We start from the raw sequence: 23,594 nt of genomic DNA, 5'->3' as shown, positions 1-23,594 counted from the left end.
GTGTTGACCAACAGTGTCATTTGTTGCAAACTGCAGGGAGACAGATTTAAGGTGACCTAAAGAAGAGCTCTGAAGGAGTTCTTCTGAAAAGATTGTTTTAGGAGGTTTTATAATGCTAATAAAGAGAAAAATGATGACCATTTATTGAGGACTTACTATGGCCAGACACCAGTAAATGCTTTGTGTTTTAATGTCAGCTGAGCTTCCTAAGAACCCTGCAAATTAGGGACTATCATCTCCTCCATTCTACGATTGGGGAAAATGAGACTCAGGGGTGTGAAGCTGCTCCAGCAGCCTTCCACTGGCCCTTACAGTGACTTTGGGTGGATTACAAAAATAATACCCCTCCCCTGCCCAGATCACAGGTTGCACACTAACCTCCAATGGGTCACCCCTTGCAGGGCAAAACCTGTATAATCACATGCTGTGGCTCTGGGTTTGAGGCCAGAGCCAATAAAGGGCAAAACGAGGCCCAGGAGCCACATCTGCGTGACTCCAGATAGACTCTTGACTCCCAAGTTTTATCGTCTCTCAGGATCGAGATTTTCCATTACTATGAATACCTACAAACACTAGTTGGTCCCATGGTGAAAGGGCTGATTTGTATAGGTGTTTGGACTAAATAGCCTCTAAGTTTCTTCCTTTTCCCCGTAGAGAATGTGGCAAGACTGAAGCGTGAAGCAGGGTCTGGTGAACACCTGAGTACCTGCCATCTAGGTTCTGTGGGGAGGAAACAGGTGCAGAGAATGAATAAGGCACAGGGCTGGGTTAGAGTCCTGGCTCTTACTACCAACAGGGTAAGGGGAGATTATGGGTGAGCCACTCAAACCCTCTGTACCTCATTTTCCTCTCTAAAATGAGGATAGTAGCTACCTCGTGTAGTAGTTATGAAGACAACACAAAAGGACAATTGAGAATATGCTTCTCTGGGACACAGTGAAACAATATTATAAATGCTTCTTTTTTATGTTTGAGGAGGAATCTGATCTCATTTCTTCTCCAAGGCTCCTTCACTGATATGATTACTGCTTTCACTCCATCCATAAGTTTTGTGAGGTTGTGTTTTCATTTTCATTTGTCTCAAAATATTTTCTAATTTTCCTTGTGAGTTCTTCTTTGATACCTTGTTGCTTAAGAGCATATTGTTTAGGGACACCTGGGTGGCTCAGTTGGTTGTACAGCCAACTCTTGATTTTGGTTCGGGTCACGATCTCACAGTCCTGAGACTGAGCCCTGAGTTGGGCTCTGCACTGAGCGAGGAGTCTGCTTGAGATTCTCTCTCCCTCTCCCTCTTCCCCTCTCCTGCTAGTGTGCATATATGTGCGCTCTTTCTCTTTCTCTCTCTCTCTCTCTCTCAAAAAAGAGTATATTGTTTGATTTGCACATAGTTGTAAATTTTCCAGTTTTATTTCTCTTATTCATTTCTAGCTTCATTCCTCTGTCATTGGAAAAGATACTTTGTATAATTTCAGTGTTTGTAATGTATTGAGATGTGTTTTGTGGCCTAACTTATGGGCTATTCTAGAAAATGTTCCATATGCATTTGAGAAGAAAGTGCATTTTGCTGTTGCAGGATGGAGTATTTTGTATATGTCCTTTAGGTCTGGTTATTTACAGTATGGCTCACATATTCTATTTTCTTACTGACTTTATGCTTACATGTTCTGTACATTACTGATAGTGGGACATTGAAGTCTCTGGCTATTATTAGCCTCTGCCTAGTTCTCCTTTTAATTTTGTCAGTGTTTGCTTCATACATTTTGGTGCTGTTATTAGGGACATCTGTTTATAATCGCTATATCTTCTTGGTGTGTTGACCCTTTTGCCAATATATAATACTCTTCTTTGTCTCTTGAAACACTTTTGACTTAAAGTCTGTTTTGTCTGGTATTACCATACCCACTACAGTGTTTTTTGTTACTATGTGCAAGGAACATTTTTTCCCCACTCTTTTACTTTGAACCTAACTTGTATTTTTGGATATAAAGTGAGTCTCTTGTAGATAACATACAGCTGGATCATGGTGGGGTGTGTGTGTGTGTGTGTCTGTGTGTGTGTGTGTGTCTGTGTGTGTGTTTGGTTATTGTTTTATAATCTTTCTACCAATCTCTGCCTTTTGCCAAGACAGTTTTATTCATTTACATTTAATGTAAATACTCATAAGGAAAGTTTTACTTCCAACATTTTGCTATTTGTTTTCTATGTATCTTACATGTTTTTTTGTTCTTCAATTCATTACTACCTTCTTTTGTGTTTAATTGATTTTTTCTAGTTTACTGATTTGATTCCTTTCTCATTTACTTTTCTCTGTGTTTTTTGCTTATTTTCTTAGAGGTTAACCTGGGGTTCACAATTAACATCTTACCATAATAAGAATATATTTTGAGTTAATACCAATTTAGCTTCAATAGTAGACAAAACCTCTGCTTCAGTACAAATCTTTCTCTCCCCTTTTGTTGTTATTGTCACACATTACATTTTTATAGATTGTGTATATGTGTGTATTATAGATTTTATAATTATTATTTTATGTATTTGTCTTTCCAGTTGTCTATTAGTGATGGACCTCTGTTTCTGTTTATCTCTTAACTTCTTTATATTTGAAGAATAATTTTTTGAGAGATAGAATTCTTGGTTGATTTTTTTTTCTTTTAGCACTTTAAATATGACATCCCACTGCCTTCTAGCCTCTGTGGTTTCTGAAGAGAAATCACTTATTAATTTTATTTAGGAGTCTTTGTACATGATGATTTGCTTCTCTCTTGATGTTTTTAAAATTCTCTGGGTTTTGTTTTTGTTTCTGGTTTTTTTTTTTTTTTTTTTTGGTTTTTGACAGTTTGACCATTATGTCTCAGTGTGGATATCTGTGTTTATTTTGCTCAGATAGCACTGACCTTTTTGGGTCTGTAGATTTATGTCTTATGTCTTCCATCAAATGAAAGTTTCTGGCCATTATTTTTTCAAATATGCTTTCTACTCCTTTATCTCTCTTTCCTCTAATTATGGAATCTCCCATTGTATGAAGTTTGTGTGCTTGATAGTATCCCACAGGTCACTTAGGCACTGTTCATTTTTCTTTATTCTCTTTTCTTTCTACTTCTCAGGCTGGCTGATCTCAACTGACCTACTTTCAAGGTTATTGATTCTTTCTTCTGACTGCTCAAGTCTGCAATTGAGCCTCTCTAACATTTTTTATTGTATTTTTTAGCTACAGAATTTCTATTTTATTAGTTTGTCATTTCTGTCTATTTAATAATATTCTCTATATTATGCAACATTATTCTTTTGGTTTTACTTAGTTATTTGCCCATAGTTTTCTTTAGCTAGTTGAGCATAAAGACAATTGATTTAAAGTCTTTTTCTTATAAATCCAATGTATATTGTTTGTGAGGAATTTCTATTAATTTCTTTTTTTTCTTCTGTGAATAGGCCATACTTTCTTGTTTGTTTGTTTGTTTTTTTACATGCCTCATAATTTTGTGTTGAAAACTGAATATCTTGAATATTATAATGTGCTAGCTCAGATGTCAGATTCTCTTCCTTGTCAGGGCTTGTTGTAGCTGCTTAATATAGGATATAATGGTTTGTTTGTTTAATGACTTTTCTAAAGTACTTTTGTGAAGACTGTATTATTTGTTGCAATATGGTCACTCAAATCTCCAAATGCCTGAAGTTGAAAGAAAAAAAAATCTGCTGTTTGCAGCTTGACTCTGTATGTGTGTATTGGGGCATACTTTTAACACTTAACCAGGCTACTTGCAGCTCTGCCTTAGCCTGCCTGCATTTCCTGACAGCATGGTGCTTGAAGGTCAGTCAGAGTTGAGAGTTTACGGCCTTCTCCATCCTTTATTAGCATGTCCAACCATGTGCATAGCCTTCCAGATCCCCTGGTATATGTGGGTATTGTTCATTCCATATTTATCCATATTGTAGTAACTGTAACTACTTTATTCCTTTCTGTGGCTAAATAATATTCCATTGTATGGATATACTATCTTTTGTTTATACACATGCCAGTGGGTGGAAGACAGAAGAGTGTTAGTTAAGCAGGGGAGTGATATAATCCCATTGCACTGACTATTGCTCTGGCTAATGTGTGGCGATTGGATGGAGGGAGGCAGAGTAAATGTGGAAAGGCCCATGAAAAGGCCATTGTTCTGTCTCTCTAATCCCAGTGGTCTCCAAACCAAACAGAAGCTCATTGCTGATGAATTGTGTGACCAAACAGGGCAGATAATAGATTGAGCTCAATGAGAGGAATCCTGAGTCCTCCTGGTAGTCTTACCATTGACTTAATTTACTTCTACTCCTCTCATTCCTCCAAAGCATAAATAATAAACAATAATAAAGGACAAGCTCATAGCTCTAATCCTTTGGGGAGCCCACACACAGGTCGAAACAGACAACTACAGTTTCTTAGAACAAGGTCCTCTCTGCTCCCTCTGGCTCTAGAAACCCACACAAAGGACACAGAATACCATTTTCAAGACCACCACCGAGGTGGGGAGTAAGGGTAAGTTAAAATGTCAGAAAGCTTTACCAGGTTTCAGTTGCCTTTTTCTTGATTAAGCATTTTCTTGGTGTAAACTTTTGACTATTTTCTAGGGTTCTGATACAGTTGATTCTGACAGCTTTTGTCAGATTTCTCATTACTTCTTTGGAGGGACAGGCACGTGGAGTTCCTTACTCTGCCATTTTTGCTGAAGTCACCTGAAGAAGTAGTTTTTGAATACATTTTGTTTTGTTGACATATGAGGAAACTGAGGACCAGTGGGAGAGGCAGTAAATTGAGTTGCAACAGTTGCTACCCCATGGATGAATCTTGAGGACACTGCTGAGTGAAAGAAGCCAGTCACAAAAGACCATGTATTATATGATTCTATTTGTATGCAGTGCCCAGAATAAACATATCTGTAGAGACAGAAAGTAGATTAGTAGCCACTTGGGGCTGGGGTAACTTTCCGAGGTGATGAGATTGTTCTAGAATTAATCATGGTGATGCCTGCACAACTCTGTGAATAAATTGTTGAATTATATACCTCATATGGGCAAATTGTATCCCAATAAATCTATTCCCAAATAAATAAATAAAATCCCTCCAGCTTCTCATTCTCTTGGAGTAAAGCTTAAACATCACAAGGCTGTGCGGGACCTGGTCCCTACTTCTTCAGCCTCATCTTGTATCACCTTTTCCTCTCGTATCTTACTCCATCCACAGAGGTTTCTTTTGATGTTGTCTGAATATGCCAAGTGCCTTCCTTCCTCAGGACGTTTGCACATGCTGTTCCCTCTTCCTGAAATGCCCCTCCCTTAGTGTCCCCACAGCTGAACAGCTCAATTACTTTGTGTATCAGCTCAGAGAGGCCTTTCCTAAATACCCCAACAAAATGTGATGTGCCCTATAACTCTATACCAGGCTCTATTGTTTCTCTTTCACATGTATCATCTTTTGTAAACTTGTATTTATTTCTGTGTTCACCAATAGAGTGAGATCAGTGCCTAGCATGTGCCTGGCACATCATAGCCACTTACTGAATATTTGCTGCATGAATGAATGATGACAACATTCTAGGATCATACTGTTCAGCCTCCTGAGAGACTTTCTTTAAATCAAACCACATGCATTGTGTCTTATTCTGTTCTTGAAGACCTACTAAGCTGGTGGTTCCATTTTTAGCCTTTGGAAAGTAGGCTGCAACCCCTAACATGGATTAACAATGTGGCCTGGTCTTCACTTAGCAAGTGACGCTGAGCACGGCCTACGCACTGCAATGATATGGCATGAGGTCGTGTTCCAAGGGGTTAACGGAGGTTCTGACAGCACAGAGGGGACTCTGGCTACTTCACAGCCAACTACTGCCCCCAGGCACTGATAATGGAAATTGGGAGACAGCACATCCTTGGATGTCAGGCTATTGTCACCAGGAGGGAGTAATTGGGGAGCAGCAAGTACCTCATCATGGTGGTTGAGAATATGGAAGTTAGATACTGATTTTCCTGTCAGTTCCTGGCCTGATGATTTTCACCAGATTATTTAACTTTTCAGCACCTTTGTTTTCCATCTGCAAAATGGGATCACAGTTTATACCTCACAGGGTTGCTGTGAGAAGGGAATGAGAAGATGTGCAGAGCACATGCCTGGTGCACTGTGAGAGGTCAACCTATGGTAGATGATATGAACAGCGTTCTTGTCATGCAGACTGGAGTGCAGAACCTGTGCTGGGAGAGGTCAGGTTTGGTCAATGAGTGAGGGCCTTTAGCAGCCAGGCTGGGGCTGCATTCAGTCCTGTGGTAGGCAGTGGGTTCTGCATTAGTCTTGTTAGCCCATGTAGTCTGCATGGTGTTGGGTAAACTCAAGGCAGGGAAAACAGGGAGGAGCAGTGATTATCAGTATCCAGAAGTCTGACCAGGCTGCCCCTCTCTTCTGTTTCACAGCCATATACAACTTCCAAGGGAGTGGAGCCCTCCAGCTCTCCCTGCAGATTGGTGATGTGGTGCGAATACAGGAGACCTGCGGAGGTGAGTCACTGGCTCAAGTGATCCAGGGACGCCAGGACCCCTAGCTGATGGTGTTGGGACGCCTGCAGCATATACCCAGCACCTCCAGCCCTCTCTTGGAACCTGGAGCTGTGTGTAGTCTGTTATGAATTTTGATAATATTAGTAATTTGAATGTACTGAAAATAATGCTTTGTTATTTTAGCAATTTATGCTTAGTAGCAAAGGCCTGACTGTGTGGTTTGATGTTTGTTGTGCTGTCCATTTGCCATAGCCATGAGGCTCTTAGGGCCTTTGACACCCACCTTCTTTCTTAGTATCAATACTAATAAGGTTATAAAGGGAAATCAGCACTATTAGGGGTTTGAAGGCTTAGGAAATTATACCCTTGATTCCAGGAGAACTGATATGCACAACTGTGTGGTATAGGCACTGTGCCTGGTCCAGGGAGCAGTGCTCACACCCTGCACTGAGCTGGGGGCCCTGTCTTGGGCAAAGTGGCATCTCTTTCTTCCCACAGAGGTGCCATTCTCTTGTGAAGCCAAGCGTGTATTGGGCTGTGTTTACCCATGGTGGTGCTGGTGGTCGTAGGGGTACTCTTTAAAACTTGCACAAAAGCTAATGGCCTTGGACCCATGAGTTAGGCCATTATGAATCAATATATCACCTATGTCACTGATAAAATTGATATTGGGAGTGTGGCTTGGGTGTAATACTAAAGAAACTTGCCAATGTGTCGGCCACTCTGAGCCAGACTCTCCCAGTCGTCACTGGCAGAGCAAGACCTCCACAGTTCTCCCCTTCCCTGGGCCTGCCACTAATCCAACTGTGTGGAGAGCATATGTCCTTCCTGTAGCTGGGCAGAGGAAGAAGAAAGAAGAGGTGAGTGGACTGAGCACCCAGGCCCATCCCTCCCTCCCAGCTAATCCCTCAGGTGATGCTCTCCTGTGCTGTGATGGGAGTGAGGGGTGGGCAGGAAACAGGTGTGCTACTGTGAAGGCGAGCCCCTCCAGGGGAAACAGCCAGCCAGAAGAACAGAGGTGCCTATAGAACTAGCCATCGTTGGATGCTTACCACGTACTGGAGGCACTGTGCTAAAGTGCTGACATGCTAGTCAGCTGACATGCTAGTCAGTGCTGACATGCTAGTGTGCACAATGCTGACATGCTAGTCCTCACAGCCACCCACAGGACAGGTCTTATCTCCAGTGCCAGATTAGCTGTATGTAACTTCCAAGGCTGTTCTGCAGATTGGCACACAAGCATACACAGCACACTCACAGAGACGCGTACACACACATGCAAACATGCACACAAGCACACACACACACACACGCACATGCAAACCAAAAAGCAAGCAAGCAGAAAAGCTTTTGTGAGGAGGAAAGAATTTGATATTTGATATTTCAAAACAGCTTTAGCTGGGTCATCATGGGAGAAATGAGAACTTTGTTCACCTTCCTTACATTTGTCTTATCCTTTAGTGTTATTGTTATTTTGGGTTGTATGTGAGGTGAAACAAGGCACTTTTTAGAGTCCAGGCCTCTGAAAATCCCAGTCTGGCACTGTTAAAACCTTTTACACACAGAGTGAATGGGACAGGGGCAGGAAGGAGAGTATATGGTTCCAACCCCCATGCCCCCTTCCACACTGCAACCCATCTTTCACAAATCTGGTTCTACCCAGTGGCAGATAAGCAAACTGTAAGTATTCAGCAAGGTCAAAGAATGAAAATATAAACAGATGACAACTCTCCTCACTGTGTCTCCCATGCTGCTGAATGCTAATCCTGAGAAACAGGCGTGAGGCCTCACATCTGCAAGTCAGGAAACAAGACTCAGGGAAGAGAAATGACTCGCTGAGGGTCACACAGGGAGTGTGGCTGTGTTTCCCTCCCCATGTGTATAAGCCCACAGCCTTTCTTTCACTCCATAGCTACCAAGACAGTGAAAAAACCTGGTCATTATTTGCCGCGTCCCACATTTTGAGATTCAGACAAGTATTTTCCGTTTCGTTTTCCTGGAGAAAGAGCTTGAGGCCAGTAAACTGACCACACGGGTAGCACACAGTCAGAGCCTTTCATTCCCTTGCCTGGCCTGGTCCCGACCTTCGGAAAGGTCACACTTGATGACTCAAGCCACCTTTATTTGTCTTTGGGATTAGTGTCCTTGTTGCTAACCTCTTTGGTTCTGGTTTTCCTCTTTTAATTCTATTTTATTAGTTTTATTTTAATGTATCCTGGCAAGAAGCAGCCACATTGCCTTTCTGGAAAGAGCTAGGCATATTAATTTAGCGAGTGATTGCCAGTTCATGAGTACTTTGAAAATGTATATTCAATGTTCAGAAGTCTGCTAAAATGATTCTATTTATCTGAAGCATTGGTATACAAATTATCAAGACTCATCATGCATGCATCCATATCCATAGGGAGTTTTCAAACTGGAATTTATGGGATTTTAAGGTTTCCCTGAGGGCCCTGGACAGCTAAAGTCTCTGAGATCAGGTCCGGTGTTGTCTGCTTTGCAGATGCGAAGTTCTGCCTATGATTCTGATTGAAAACCTGTTTCTGGCAAACATAAAAAGGTGAAAACCACAGTGTCAGTCAAAAATTAGTCAAGGTGATGTAATAAAAAGACCTGGGGGGTGTGCTCATGAGACCCTCTTATAAAAACCTAATTGAAAAATAAAATCCAGCCAATTGAGAGCTGAATCAAAATTTCATAATACAGGAAGTAAAAGGCTGTGATAAAAGGAAATAGTGGTGAGCACTGAGTCTAAATGAATGAATTTATAGAGCTTGATATTAAAAGTCACAATATTTATGACTACCAAAAATAATGTTAATGTTAGGGAAATGGACAATGTAAAGAAAAAAAAAACACAGCACATAAAATTGAGCAGTGAGGAGTAGAAGGGAATAGATTAACTTTATGGCATTATCCTAACAGAGAGTTGGTCAATATCAGAAATAAAACAGAACAATTAAAAACTTATAACCATGCCAATCTTTTAATGCATTTCATAACTATTTTTAAGGAGTTTTCAGGATTGTTTTTGTGTAAAGAAGAGAAATTTATTTATTTAATTTTATTTTTAAGTTTTTATTCAAATTCCAGTTAGTTAACATACAGAATAATATTAGTTTCAGGTGTACAATACAGTGATTCAGTACTTTCGTACATCACCCAGTGCTCATCACAAGTGCCCTCCTTAGTCCCCACCACCTATTTCACCCATCCCCCTACTCACCTCCCCTCTGGTAACCATCAGTTTGTTCTCTATAGTTAAGAGTCTGTTTCTTGGTTTGCTGCCCTCCCTCTTTTTTCCCCTTTGCTCGTTTGTTTTGTTTCTTAAATTCCACACATGAGTGAAATCATATGGTATTTGTCTTTGACTGACTTATTTCGAGTAGCAAAATACTCTCTAGCTCCATCCATGTTGCTGCAAGTAGCAGGATTTCATTCTTTGTTATGGCTGAGTAATCTTCCATTGTATGTATATGCCACATCTTGTTTATCAATTTATGAGTCAATGAATACTGAGCTATTTCCATAATTTGGCTATTGAAGATAATGCTGCTATAAACTTTGGGGTTCATGTATCCCTTTGAATCAGTATTTTCGTATTCTTTGGATAAATACCTAGTAGTACAATTGCTGGGTCATACGGTAGTTCTATTTTTAACTATTTGAGGAGCCTCCATACTATTTTCCAGAGTGGCTGCACCAGTTTGCATTCCCACCAACAGTGCAAGAGGATTCCCCTAAGAAGAAACATTTAATCAAAGTTTCAGCATTTCCTTCAATTTCACTCCATTTCTTTTTCTTTTATTAAATACAAATAAATAAGATTAAGTTTGGTATTTGAGATTTTTATTTGCATAATATCTTTACTATATACTAATTTTTATGAGAATTTTTGGAAATGATATTTTATCTATTTATCCATCTGTTATTCTGTGTATATAAATATAAATGAGAAGTTGACTAAAATGATGTTAATAGTATTTTTCTTTTTATGGGTAATGGGATTCAGGATGATTCTTTTAGCTTCTATATTTATATTTTCCTGCTTACTTTAAATTCTTTGTAACAGCCCATATCTATTTTAGACAAAATGATAATACAGTCTTTAAGATATGAAGCACCCATCTCCAGATATTAGTAATGATTAATTCTAGGTGGTAGGAATGTGAGTGGTTGTTATTTTATTTTTTGTACTTTTCGATGGTTTTTAAATCCTCCCCCCAAACAAACAAACAAACAAAAAAGGAGTGGAAAGATCATGAGCTTTTGAATCAGAAAGTTATTCTCTGCTCCACTACCCATTAGTTGAATGGTCTGGGGTAGGTGGGCTTCAGTTTTCTTACCTGTGAAATGGGTTACCATTGTCTTTTCTTAAGGTTGTTATGAGGATAACATGACAGAAAGTAAAGAAGCTGTCTAGCACCATGCTAGACTCTATGTTAAAACACTCTTAGGTGTTTTGTGTTGATTAATTCCATCCTTCCTCCCATTATATACAGCCACATGGAGACCGGGAGGTATGTCTGTCTACAGTATAGCCCAGAGAATCTGGAAGCTGGCTCTCTGGTTGCCTGGAATAGGTGAGGCCAGCCCTTCCTTGCCTATACTAAATTTAATATTTTGTTCTGTTGAAAATTCAGACAGTTCAGAAGGGTACCCATTGTTGCTAAGCCTTAGATATCCTAATGCTTATTTTTTGGTCCATAGTATATCTCTCAGGCTGCCCTTTTTACCCAGAGGTAGCATAAACATTCTATGTTCTGATTCTATGTTCTGGGTAAAAAACACAAAAATACATATGTTTATTGAGCAGTCAGAAGTCCTTATGCGAGGATAAACATAAAAAAAAATCAGTATTATTTTTCCTCATTCACTTCCTTCAGTCATATTTGGTTGACATCTTTCCTGATATTTAATGACATTTCAAAAGAAGATTTCAATCTTATATCCAGTTTAATGCCTCCCCTCCTTCTCCAGCTTAAGCAAGGCTGGGGGTGGGAGGGAGTTTGGCATGCTTTCTTTCCAAATCTCTGTCTTCCTTGATCAAATAAGCCCAAAGATCATCCAGTCCTCTGCATGAATAGTCATGTAGTTGGGGTATGAGATGCCAAATGTCCCTAGCTGTGAATCTCCTGGACTCTACCCCTCATGCCTGTCTGACTTGTGGGTGGAGAAGCTATACCAAGCGCTCTGAAGGCAGTGACTACCACCTCCAAAGACCCCTGTGTCTCTCTGTCTGTCTCTCTTTCTTTTCTGATGACATACACTATGGTGGGGGATGGTCTTGGGGAGGAATCCTGCTTGTTTAGACTCTTCTTTCTAAGCCCTTCAGAGGGACTAAATGCTCCCCCTTGAATTATTTGCTTTCTTTCTGGAACAACAGGTCAAGTCTCATTCCATCTACTGATAAATATGCTCGTCTGGGTCATGGGGGCCCACTCTTAGTGGGAAGAGAATGAGATTTCTGTATAGTGGTTCCCAAGGAACTTTTGAATTTTGTTCACCAGTAAAATGAAACAAAGGGAAGGTATGAAGGAGGAGGCCAACATAGTTTCTTTTGCTTTTTCAGGTAAGGCATAGCTTTGGTTGTTTCCTAGAAATGGGACCACACTGTGCATCCCACTCTGAGATTTGCTTTTCTCACTTAAAAATATTTGGAACTCTTTCTAACTTGGCATGTGTGCATTACCTCGTTCTTGTTGGGCTGCCAAGAGGTTTGCAAAGAGAATTTTGAATCTACCACTCGCAGAGTAGGGTGGACCCGGAGCCATGTAGCAGCTTCTGTACTAACAACTCCACTGAGAGTGATCAAAGTTCTTTACTCTTAGGGTAAGAGAGGGTCTTGATGAACATTTGACAGGGCATCCTTTTAAAGTGCCACTCTGCAGGGAGATGTCCCTTTGTTTGGGTCTGCTTTAGAGACAGGTCCTGTGAAAGTGAACTTCTCTTATGAATGAGGGTGAGGCGAAATCATCAGTAAACTTCTATTTTGTTGAATTTGAAGCATGTGTCATTTACTTTGTTGGGACTTCACTGGGAAAAAGTGATGGTATTCAAAATCTGTAGGTTCTCAGGGCACCCAGGTATCTCAGCCGGTTAAGTGTCTGACTTGTTTTCTGCTCAGGTCATGATCTCACAGTTTGTGAGTTCGAGCCTTGCATTGGGCTCAGCTTGATTCTTTCTTTCTCCCTTTCTCTCTATCCCTCCCCGCCCTCAAAATAAATAAATAAACTTAAAAAAAATCTGTACGTTCTGTAAATAAAATAGAAAATATGCCCTGCCAACTTTCTCTGGTAGTGGTTGTTATTGATGTTGATTTTTGATTTTTTTTTTTTATGAAATTTATTGACAAATTGGTTTCCATACAACACTCAGTGCTCATCCCAACAGGTGCCCTCCTCAATACCCATCACCCACCCTCTCCTCCCTCCCACCCCCCATCAACCCTCAGTTTGTTCTCAGTTTTTAACAGTCTCTTATGCTTTGGCTCTCTCCCATTCTAAACTCTTTTTTTTTTCCTTCCCCTCCCCCATGGGTTCCTGTTAAGTTTCTCAGGATCCACATAAGAGTGAAACCATATGGTATCTGTCTTTCTCTGTATGGCTTATTTCACTTAGCATCACACTCTCCAGTTCCATCCACGTTGCTACAGAGGGCCATATTTCATTCTTTCTCATTGCCACGTAATATTCCATTGTGTATATAAACCACAATTTCTTTATTCATTCATCAGTTGATGGACATTTAGGCTCTTTCCATAATTTGGCTATTGTTGAGAGTGCTGCTATGAACATTGGGGTACAAGTGGCCCTATGCATCAGTGCTCCTGTATCCCTTGGATAAATTCCTAGCAGTGCTATTGCTGGGTCATAGGGTAGGTCTATTTTTAATTTTCTGAGGAACCTCCACACTGCTTTCCAGAGCGGCTGCACCAATTTGCATTCCCACCAACAGTGCAAGAGGGTTCCCGTTTCTCCACCTCCTCTCCAGCATCTATAGTCTCCTGATTTGTTCATTTTGGCCACTCTGACTGGCGTGAGGTGATATCTGAGTGTGGTTTTGATTTGTATTTCCCTGATAAGGAGCGACGCTGAACATCTTTTCATGTGCCTGTTGGCCATCCGGATGTCTTCTTTAGAGAAGTGTCTATTCATGTTTTCTGCCCATTTCTTCACTGGGTTATTTGTTTTTTGGGTGTGGAGTTTGGTGAGCTCTTTATAGATTTTGGATACTAGCCCTTTGTCCGATATGTCATTTGCGAATATCTTTTCCCATTCCGTTGGTTGCCTTTTAGTTTTGTTGGTTGTTTCCTTTGCTGTGCAGAAGCTTTTTATCTTCATAAGGTCCCAGTAATTCACTTTTGCTTTTAATTCCCTTGCCTTTGGGGATGTGTCGAGTAAGAGATTGCTACGGCTGAGGTCAGAGAGGTCTTTTCCTGCTTTCTCCTCTAAGGTTTTGATGGTTTCCTGTCTCACATTTAGGTCCTTTATCCATTTTGAGTTTATTTTTGTGAATGGTGTGAGAAAGTGGTCTAGTTTCAACCTTCTGCATGTTGCTGTCCAGTTCTCCCAGCACCATTTGTTAAAGAGGCTGTCTTTTTTCCATTGGATGTTCTTTCCTGCTTTGTCAAAGATGAGTTGGCCATACGTTTGTGGGTCTAGTTCTGGGGTTTCTATTCTATTCCATTGGTCTATGTGTCTGTTTTGGTGCCAATACCATGCTGTCTTGATGATGACAGCTTTGTAGTAGAGGCTAAAGTCTGGGATTGTGATGCCTCCTGTTTTGGTCTTCTTCTTCAAAATTCCTTTGGCTATTCGGGGCCTTTTGTGGTTCCATATGAATTTTAGGATTGCTTGTTCTAGTTTCGAGAAGAATGCTGGTGCAATTTTGATTGGGATTGCATTGAATGTGTAGATAGCTTTGGGTAGTATTGACATTTTGACAATATTTATTTTTCCAATCCAAGAGCAGGGAATGTCTTTCCATTTCTTTAAATCTTCTTCAATTTCCTTCATAAGCTTTCTATAGTTTTCAGCATACAGATCCTTTACATCTTTGGTTAGATTTATTCCTAGGTATTTTATGCTTCTTGGTGCAATTGTGAATGGGATCAGTTTCTGTATTTGTCTTTCTGTTGCTTCATTGTTAGTGTATAAGAATGCAACTGATTTCTGTACATTGATTTTGTATCCTGCAACTTTGCTGAATTCATGTATCAGTTCTAGCAGACTTTTGGTGGAGTCTATCGGATTTTCCATGTATAATATCATGTCATCTGCAAAAAGCGAAAGCTTGACTTCATCTTTGCCAACTTTGATGCCTTTGATTTCCTTTTGTTGTCTGATTGCTGATGCTAGAACTTCCAGCACTATGTTAAACAGCAGCGGTGAGAGTGGGCATCCTTGTCGTGTTCCTGATCTCAGGGAAAAAGCTCTCAGTTTTTCCCCGTTGAGGATGATGTTAGCTGTGGGCTTTTCATAAATGGCTTTTATGATCTTTAAGTATGTTCCTTCTATCCCGACTTTCTCAAAGGTTTTTATTAAGAAAGGGTGCTGGATTTTGTCGAAGGCCTTTTCTGCATCGATTGACAGGATCATATGGTTCTTCTCTTTTTTTTTGTTAATGTGATGTATCACGTTGATTGATTTGCGAATGTTGAACCAGCCCTGCATCCCAGGAATGAATCCCACTTGATCATGGTGAATCATTCTTTTTATATGCCGTTGAATTCGATTTGCTAGTACCTTATTGAGAATTTTTGCATCCATATTCATCAGGGATATTGGCCTGTAGTTCTCTTTTTTTACTGGGTCTCTGTCTGGTTTAGGAATCAAAGTAATACTGGCTTCATAGAATGAGTCTGGAAGTTTTCCTTCCCTTTCTATTTCTTGGAATAGCTTGAGAAGGATAGGTATTATCTCTGCTTGAAACGTCTGGTAGAACTCCCCTGGGAAGCCATCTGGTCCTGGACTCTTATTTGTTGGGAGATTTTTGATAACCGATTCAATTTCTTCGCTGGTTATGGGTCTGTTCAAGCTTTCTATTTCCTCCTGATTGAGTTTTGGAAGAGTATGGGTGTTCAGGAATTTGTCCATTTCTTCCAGGTTGTCCAATTTGTTGGCATATAATTTTTCATAGTATTCCCTGATAATTGTTTGTATCTCTGAGGGATTGGTTGTAATCATTCCATTTTCATTCATGATTTTATCTATTTGGGTCATCTCCCTTTTCTTTTTGAGAAGCCTGGCTAGAGGTTTGTCAATTTTGTTTATTTTTTCAAAAAACCAACTCTTGGTTTCGTTGATCTGCTCTACAGTTTTTTTAGTTTCTATATTGTTTATTTCTGCTCTGATCTTTATGATTTCTCTTCTTCTGCTGGGCTTAGGCTGCCTTTGCTGTTCTGCTTCTAGTTCCTTTAGGTGTGCTGTTAGATTTTGTATTTGGGATTTTTCTTGTTTCTTGAGATAGGCCTGGATTGCAATGTATTTTCCTCTCAGGACTGCCTTTGCTGCGTCCCAAAGCGTTTGGATTGTTGTATTTTCATTTTCGTTTGTTTCCATATATTTTTTAATTTCTTCTCTAATTGCCTGGTTGACCCACTCATTCGTTAGTAGGGTGTTCTTTAACCTCCATGCTTTTGGAGGTTTTCCAGACCTTTTTCTGTGGTTGATTTCAAGCTTCATAGCATTGTGGTCTGAAAGTAAGCATGGTATAATTTCAATTCTTGTAAACTTATGAAGGGCTGTTTTGTGACCCAGTATATGATCTATCTTGGAGAATGTTCCATGTGCACTCGAGAAGAAAGTATATTCTGTTGCTTTGGGATGCAGAGTTCTAAATATATCTGTCAAGTCCATCTGATCCAATGTCTCATTCAGGGCCCTTGTTTCTTTATTGACCGTGTGTCTAGATGATCTATCCATTTCTGTAAGTGGTGTATTAAAGTCCCCTGCAATTACCACATTCTTATCAATAAGGTTGCTTATGTTTATGAGTAATTGTTTTATATATTTGGGGGCTCCGGTATTCGGTGCATAGACATTGATAATTGTTAGCTCTTCCTGATGGATAGACCCTGTAACTATTATATAATGTCCTTCTTCATCTCTTGTTACAGCCTTTAATTTAAAGTCTAGTTTGTCTGATATAAGTATGGCTACTCCAGCTTTCTTTTGGCTTCCAGTCGCATGATAAATAGTTCTCCATCCCCTCACTCTCAATCTAAAGGTGTCCTCAGGTCTAAAATGAGTCTCTTGTAGACAGCAAATAGATGGGTCTTGTTTTTTTATCCATTCTGATACCCTATGTCTTTTGGTTGGCGCATTTAATCCATTTACATTCAGTGTTATTATAGAAAGATACGGGTTTAGAGTCATTGTGATGTCTGTATGTTTTATGCTTGTAGTGATGTCTCTGGGACTTTGTCTCACAGGGTCCCCCTTAGGATCTCTTGTAGGGCTGGTTTAGTGGTGACAAATTCCTTCAGTTTTTGTTTGTTTGGGAAGACCTTTATCTCTCCTTCTATTCTAAATGACAGACTTGCTGGATAAAGGATTCTTGGCTTCATATTTTTTCTGTCTAGCACCCTGAAAATCTCGTGCCAATTCTTTCTGGCCTGCCAAGTTTCAAAAGAGAGATCAGTCACGAGTCTTATAGGTCTCCCTTTATATGTGAGGGCACGTTTACCCCTTGCTGCTTTCAGAATTTTCTCTTTATCCTTGTATTTTGCCAGTTTCACTATGATATGTCGTGCAGAAGATCGATTCAAGTTACGTCTGAAGGGGGTTCTCTGTGCCTCTTGGATTTCAATGCCTTTTTCCTTCCCCAGTTCAGGGAAGTTCTCAGCTATTATTTCTTCAAGTATCCCTTCAGCACCTTTCCCTCTCTCTTCCTCTTCTGGGATACCAATTATGCGTATATTATTTCTTTTTAGTGTATCACTTAATTCTCTAATTTTCCCCTCATACTCCTGGATTTTTTTATCTCTCTTTTTCTCAGCTTCCTCTTTTTCCATAACTTTATCTTCTAGTTCACCTATTCTCTCCTCTGCCTCTTCAAGCCGAGCTGTGGTGGTTTCCATTTTGTTATGCATTTCGTTTAAAGCGTTTTTCAGCTCCTCGTGACTGTTCCTTAGTCCCTTGATCTCTGTAGCAAGAGATTCTCTGCTGTCCTGTATACTGTTTTCAAGCCCAGCGATTAATTTTATGACTATTATTCTAAATTCACTTTCTGTTATGTTATTTAAGTCCTTTTTGATCAGCTCATTAGCTGTTGTTATTTCCTGGAGATTCTTCTGAGGGGAATTCTTCTGCTTGGTCATTTTGGACAGTCCCTGGCGTGGTGAGGACCTGCAGGGCACTTCCCCTGTGCTGTGGTGTATAACTGGAGTTGGTGGGCGGGGCCGCAGTCAGACCTGATGTCTTCCCCCAGCCCACCGCTGGGGCCACAGTCAGACTGGTGTGTGCCTTCTCTTCCCCTCTCCTAGGGGCGGGATTCACTGTGGGGTGGTGTGGCTCGTCTGGGCTACTTGCACCCTGCCAGGCTTGTGATGCTGGGGATCTGGCGTATTAGCTGGGGTGGGTAGGCAAGGTGCTCGGGGGCAGGAGGGGCAGGCTTAGATCGCTTCTCCTTAGGTGATCCACTTCAGGAGGGGCCCTGTGGCAGCGGGAGGGAGTCAGATCCGCTGCCGGAGGTTTGGCTCCGCCGAAGCGCAGAGTTGGGTGTTTGCGCGGAGCAAGCAAGTTCCCTGGCAGGAACCGGTTCCCTTTGGGATTTCGGCTGGGGGATGGGCGGGGGAGATGGCGCTGGCGAGCGCCTTTGTTCCCCACCAAACTGAGCTCTGTTGTCAGGGGGCTCAGCAGCTCTCCCTCCCTTTGTCCTCCAGCCTTCCCGCTTTCCGAGCAGAGCTGTTAACTTATGACCTCCCAGACGCTAAGTCGCGCTTGTTGTGGGAACACAGTCCGTCAGGCCCCTCCGCCCCGGCTCCCTCCCGCCAGTCCGTGGAGCGCGCACCGCCTCGCCGCCCTTCCTACCCTCTTCCGTGGGCCTCTCGTCTGCGTTTGGCTCCCGCGACTCCATTCTGCTAATCCTCTGGCGGTTTTCTGGGTTATTTAGGCAGGTGTAGATGGAATCTAAGTGATCAGCAGGACTTGCGGTGAGCCCAGCGTCCTCCTAAGCCGCCATCTTGCCGCAACTCTCTTTGATTTTTGATTTTTAAAAGAGAGAATGGTATTTACTAATTTTGAACACTCACCATATTCCAGGCACTGGACAAACTCTGAATTCCTTATCTAACTTCAGCCTTATGAGACAGACACTATTATTATTTCCATTTTACAGATAAGAAAACTGAGGCTCAGAGAAATGTCTAAGATCACACAGACAGTAAGTTGTAGATCTCCATACAAATCTGAACTTTGCTTCCAGAGAGCACACTCTTAACCACTGATAACTGCTAACTTATATCTGATATTAATATTATACAGGAAATCAAAATCATACAGGAAAGTAAAATACATTCAAGCAACTGCCACTCAATAAACTATTAAAATTTGCAACGTTTACTTCAGACTTCAAGAAATAAAAACTTTAGATGCATTTGAAACTCTCTGTTTATCCCTCCTCTATTCTATTCTTGTCTTTTTGTCCATACTATAGGTAAGACTTATCCTGAAATTGGTGTTTTCCTCCCCTCCAAGGTTTTATACCGTTACTAGATGGTTTACTTCATAATCATGTTTTAAAAATAATTTTGTAACACCCTGTGGGGTGCATGTTATTTCCCTCATTTTATAGATGAAAACACTCAGGCTTTAGTGACATGACCAAAAATTATGCTGCTTATAGATAGCAGAGAGAAGACTGGATCTTTAGGCCATCGATTTTTTTTTTTAATGTCCTGGAATATTTAAAAAAATTTTTTTTAATGCTTTATTTATTTTTGAGACAGAGAGAGAGACAGAGCATGAGTGAGGGAGGGACAGATTCAGAGTGAGCCACAGAATCTGAAGCAGGCTCCAGGATCTGAGCTGTCAGCACAGAGCCCAATGCGGGGCTCGAACCCACATACTGTGAGATCATGACCTGAGCTGAAGTCGGACGCTCAACCGACTGAGCCACCCAGGCGTCTCTATCCTGGGATATTTTTAATCTCTCTTCAACTTTCTCCCTACTCTCCACAGATGCTAGATGATTAGAGAATTTAGGTACATTTTGTTTTAGTATTTGGGATGTGGGAAGGGAGGACAGTTTGAAGAATTGGTACTTTCTAACTGTCAAGAAGAATGGTAAACATTTTCCTTTTCTCATCTTCCCCCAGGATGTACTTTATGAGTTCCCTATTAAAACAGAAGTGCTTATCTCATGGATGGGGTTGCTATTATTTAATAGGAAAAGGTGTTCAGCCTGGGGGCAAGTTCTGGGATATGGCAAGTGCTGTGTGCCTGCTTTTGATCATGGTGTTGTTCATTGTTGTGCATTTTGCTATGGATGCCAACTATTGTTATCTGCCTGGTCAGGTCTTGGAGTACAGCCAGATATAGCTGACAGATGACCAGATTAGGGAGCCGACATCAGGAGTCATGGAAGTCAATGGCCCAGCAGAGGTGGAGATGTCAGAAAAAAGTCCTAAGGAGAGCCCTGATGCAGTCAATGCATTATAATTATCTTGCAAGTGGAGGTGGTAATAAGCCCTTCTCATCAAGGATCACAGGATATTTATTTCTGAAAGTACTTAGCCCAGTGTCATGTACATAGTAGGTGAACCATCAGTGTTGATTGAACTTGAGTCTTGGAAACAGAACATGTATGCTGGGTAATAAATAGATTCCTTGCTCAGGAGTGAGCTGAAGTTCTAAGAATCAGAAAAGCTACAAGGTGTCCGTAGGTAACTGAGCCTCAAGGGTCTGAGCAGGCAGAGTTCCTGGACCAGAGATTCAAGGGATCCTGATCATGGAGATCCTGTCATGGAGAAGCAGATGTACGCATGAGCTCTGGGTAGGGACTTTTGGTCCCTTGATTGTTTTCCTAGTCTCTGGTAGATTTTGGTGGCTTTGGCCATCAGGTAGATTCAGGTCACTACAACTATGAGACCCTTGTCTGTATTTGTGCTCTAAGAGAACTTTTTCTGTATATGTACTCATCACACAGTGGCTAATGTGGCAGAAAAGCATTGAGGGCTGGCTTTGAAGCCACACAGATTTGCCCTTGAACCCTGGCTGTGTGATTTGGCTCAGTACATCAACTGACTTGAATTTCAATTTCTTCATCTATAAAACGGGAATGGTGATACTTGGCTCATAGTATTGATATGAGGACTAAATGAGAAAATGCATGTACAACACTTAACATACAGCTTTGCCTATATTAAGCAATCAAAAAATGGTGGCTAGTAATATTCCAAAGATGTTCTTATTTAGTTGGTGGCATGGGGTAGAACTGCAAACAAAGGAGTTGTTATAGTGCACGGCTGTGGAGTGTCATCTCTGTGGAGTCAGATGCTTGGGTTTAAATCTTAGTTACATCACCGACTAGCTGTGTGACCATGAGCAAGCTGCTTAATCATTCTGTGCCTCTCTATTTTCATTTGCAAAACTAAGGCAATAATAGTATCTACTCTATAGGATTATTGTGAAGATTAATTTATAGCTTGAAAGAAACAAAACAAAACCTTTACCAGCATTGACGCTATTGCTAATGGTTAATTATTCCCAGTAGTTATGGACAGATTATTAGGAGTGTAAACATAGAATGTGATGCCTCATCATGTTTTCCAGCACTGGAAGTATTCAGCTGGAAAGTAGCTTAGTAGGGATATAGTTTTGGGGATTCAGATATTGAGAGGATGGAAATATTAGGCAACCATCATACTCCTTCCTGCATCAGACAGGAAGCGCAGTGTGATGGCCATGTGCATTCAAATCCTGACATTGTCACTTATTATCTGTGTAACCCTGGGCAAATTACTTAACTTCTCTCTGCCTCAGGTAGGTCATTCTTTTGTAAAATGGGATAATTATAGTTCCTACCTCATCGCGGTCACGAGGGTTAAGAGACTTCATACATGAAGAGTGCCTAAAACAGTACTTTATTCCAAACCGGAGATTCCTTTTCTCTAACTTTTTTCTTCTCTCCTTCCTTTTCTCCTTCTCTCCTTCCCTTTCTTTCTGTTTCTCAAAATAGGAGCCACTGTGGGCACCTGTTGCTTTGAGTTTTCTTTAGGACCTGACCTTCAAGCTGCCTCATGACTGTGAATGGTGACTTTGCATTTCAACTTGTTTGTTTGGGGGCTTGCACGTATGTCTGTTGAGAACATATTTCGACAACAATCTGTCAGCCCAGTAATGAGGGTTTGCTAATGAGGCTCCCGACAGACGCTTTTTATTTACAAAGATGACAAATGCCACCACTTGGCTGTGCTTGAATTATTCCAAAGGCCAGTGGGCTCATTATAGTCATCAATACTTGCTACACCGAGGCTCTTTTTGTTTGAGACTGTGTATAATTTGGATTTCTGTTAATTGAATCATTTTTGAAGTTCTTGCAAAGGGAAGAATCTTTTAAAATTTCTGTCCTTTTACCCATCTCTGAACTTGTCTGTCTTGTAATGACTAACTTTTGCAAATCACATATTAGACACCATTTGCTGCTGTTAAAACTGTGGGTATAATTTTAGTATGTGTGCCAAACTCCCTCAGCCTTTGTACGTCTCTAAGGAAGAGGTTGAAGCATGCATCTGAACACGGGGCCCAGGCAGGTAATGGGAATAAGTGAGGGGCTGGGTGGAGGCTGGTGAGTTGAGGCACCTGTTCTGTGTGATGAGACCAGCTGCTCCTCGCCGTCAGCCTACTGAGGCCGTGGGGAAGCACTAGCCACTGTCACTGGGCCTCCTATTTTTCCAAAAGGAGGAAATTCGCATTGTTGTGTGAGATCTCTGTATTTTTAGATGATTTTTGGAGATGTTGGCAATGATTTCAACAGCTTGTTGAAGCCTAGGGCCTTCCAGACTTGGATTTGTGCCTGAGGTCTTAAGCACTTCACAGTAGTTTCTTTGCTACTTAAAAACAAGCAGAACAACAACAAAAACCAGCAATAAGCTTGTAAGAGTAGATAAGAGACCTGTTTGTTTATTTTCTCTTTGCAGATTGGTATAGGGGATACCTCCTAAAGCACAAAATGTTACAGGTAAGGTCAATTCGTTTTTACTTGAAACGATACTGGATGTCTTTACATGATGCTGCAATACCTTTGGGCAATTACCAACCTCTGTAGCTCATCAGCACATTTGTCTCATCTCTCCTTCTTTGTGTCCTGCGCTTTTCCACCTCTACACCTCGGCACTTGCTGTGTCTCAGCTCCCTTCCACTTAAGGCTAACCTCCGCAGCTCTCTGTTCCTTCTGACTTTTTCTGATAGGCCAGTTGCATATGATTTCCCCCTTCCTTGACTCCCCATGGAATTGTACATGTTTTGTTTGAAATTTATCTTCTGCTGCCTTTCTCCAGAGTTGTTTGGGTGCATTCATCATTTCCTCCCCTCACAGAGACAAGTCAAGTCTCTGCCTTTGGGGAGTTCACCTGTTCCAACCCCATGTTACGCCATCATCTCCATGATAGCGGGCACCTATTTTACTGGTCTTATTGCTCACCGTGTCTAGGGTGGACGCAGATGCCTCCAGCGGGCACCCTGGTTAATTTATGAAGGAATTTGCAAGTAATTGATAAACTTCTCTTGCTAACTGAGACAAGCTTATGGGGCAAGGAAATAAGACACTTCTTCCCTCCTTTCTGGCATTGCTGTATTGGGAGGCATGATCCCACTCTGCTGTCCAAAGAACAATGAAATAAATCCAGGGAAAAATAGGTCTTATATCAAATAGCCCACATGCAACCAAGGACACTGTTGCTTTAGGACCTGACCTTGTAGCTATTTGTGACTGTGAAGAGTGACTGCTTTCCTGAAATTGGGCAGGAGAGGGGAGAGACAAAGCACCTTGTTTCTCTTAGAGCGAGTCTTTTTTTTTTTTTTTTTGTCCTGTCTTGTCCAAAATAGGACTGAAGCATCCTCGGGATTCTA

The 23,594-nt window shown here is 41.1% G+C and overlaps 1 protein-coding gene across 2 annotated transcripts in view; it reads left to right on the top strand.

Moving 5' to 3' along the window:
- Positions 1-23,594, top strand: part of DOCK2 (dedicator of cytokinesis 2) — a 422,335-nt gene that overhangs the window by 13,521 nt on the left and 385,220 nt on the right. For both annotated transcript variants that reach the window (XM_047853312.1, XM_047853320.1), the window contains exons 2-3: positions 6,436-6,519; positions 22,664-22,704. In XM_047853312.1, the coding sequence (XP_047709268.1) occupies positions 6,436-6,519; positions 22,664-22,704 (125 nt within the window). The remainder of the gene's footprint in view (positions 1-6,435; positions 6,520-22,663; positions 22,705-23,594) is intronic.

This window comes from Prionailurus viverrinus, chromosome A1, assembly GCF_022837055.1.
Source record: "Prionailurus viverrinus isolate Anna chromosome A1, UM_Priviv_1.0, whole genome shotgun sequence".
Lineage (NCBI taxonomy): Eukaryota > Metazoa > Chordata > Mammalia > Carnivora > Felidae > Prionailurus > Prionailurus viverrinus.
Note: the sequence above shows the minus strand (reverse complement) of the source record. Positions and strands in the feature narration are given on the sequence as shown.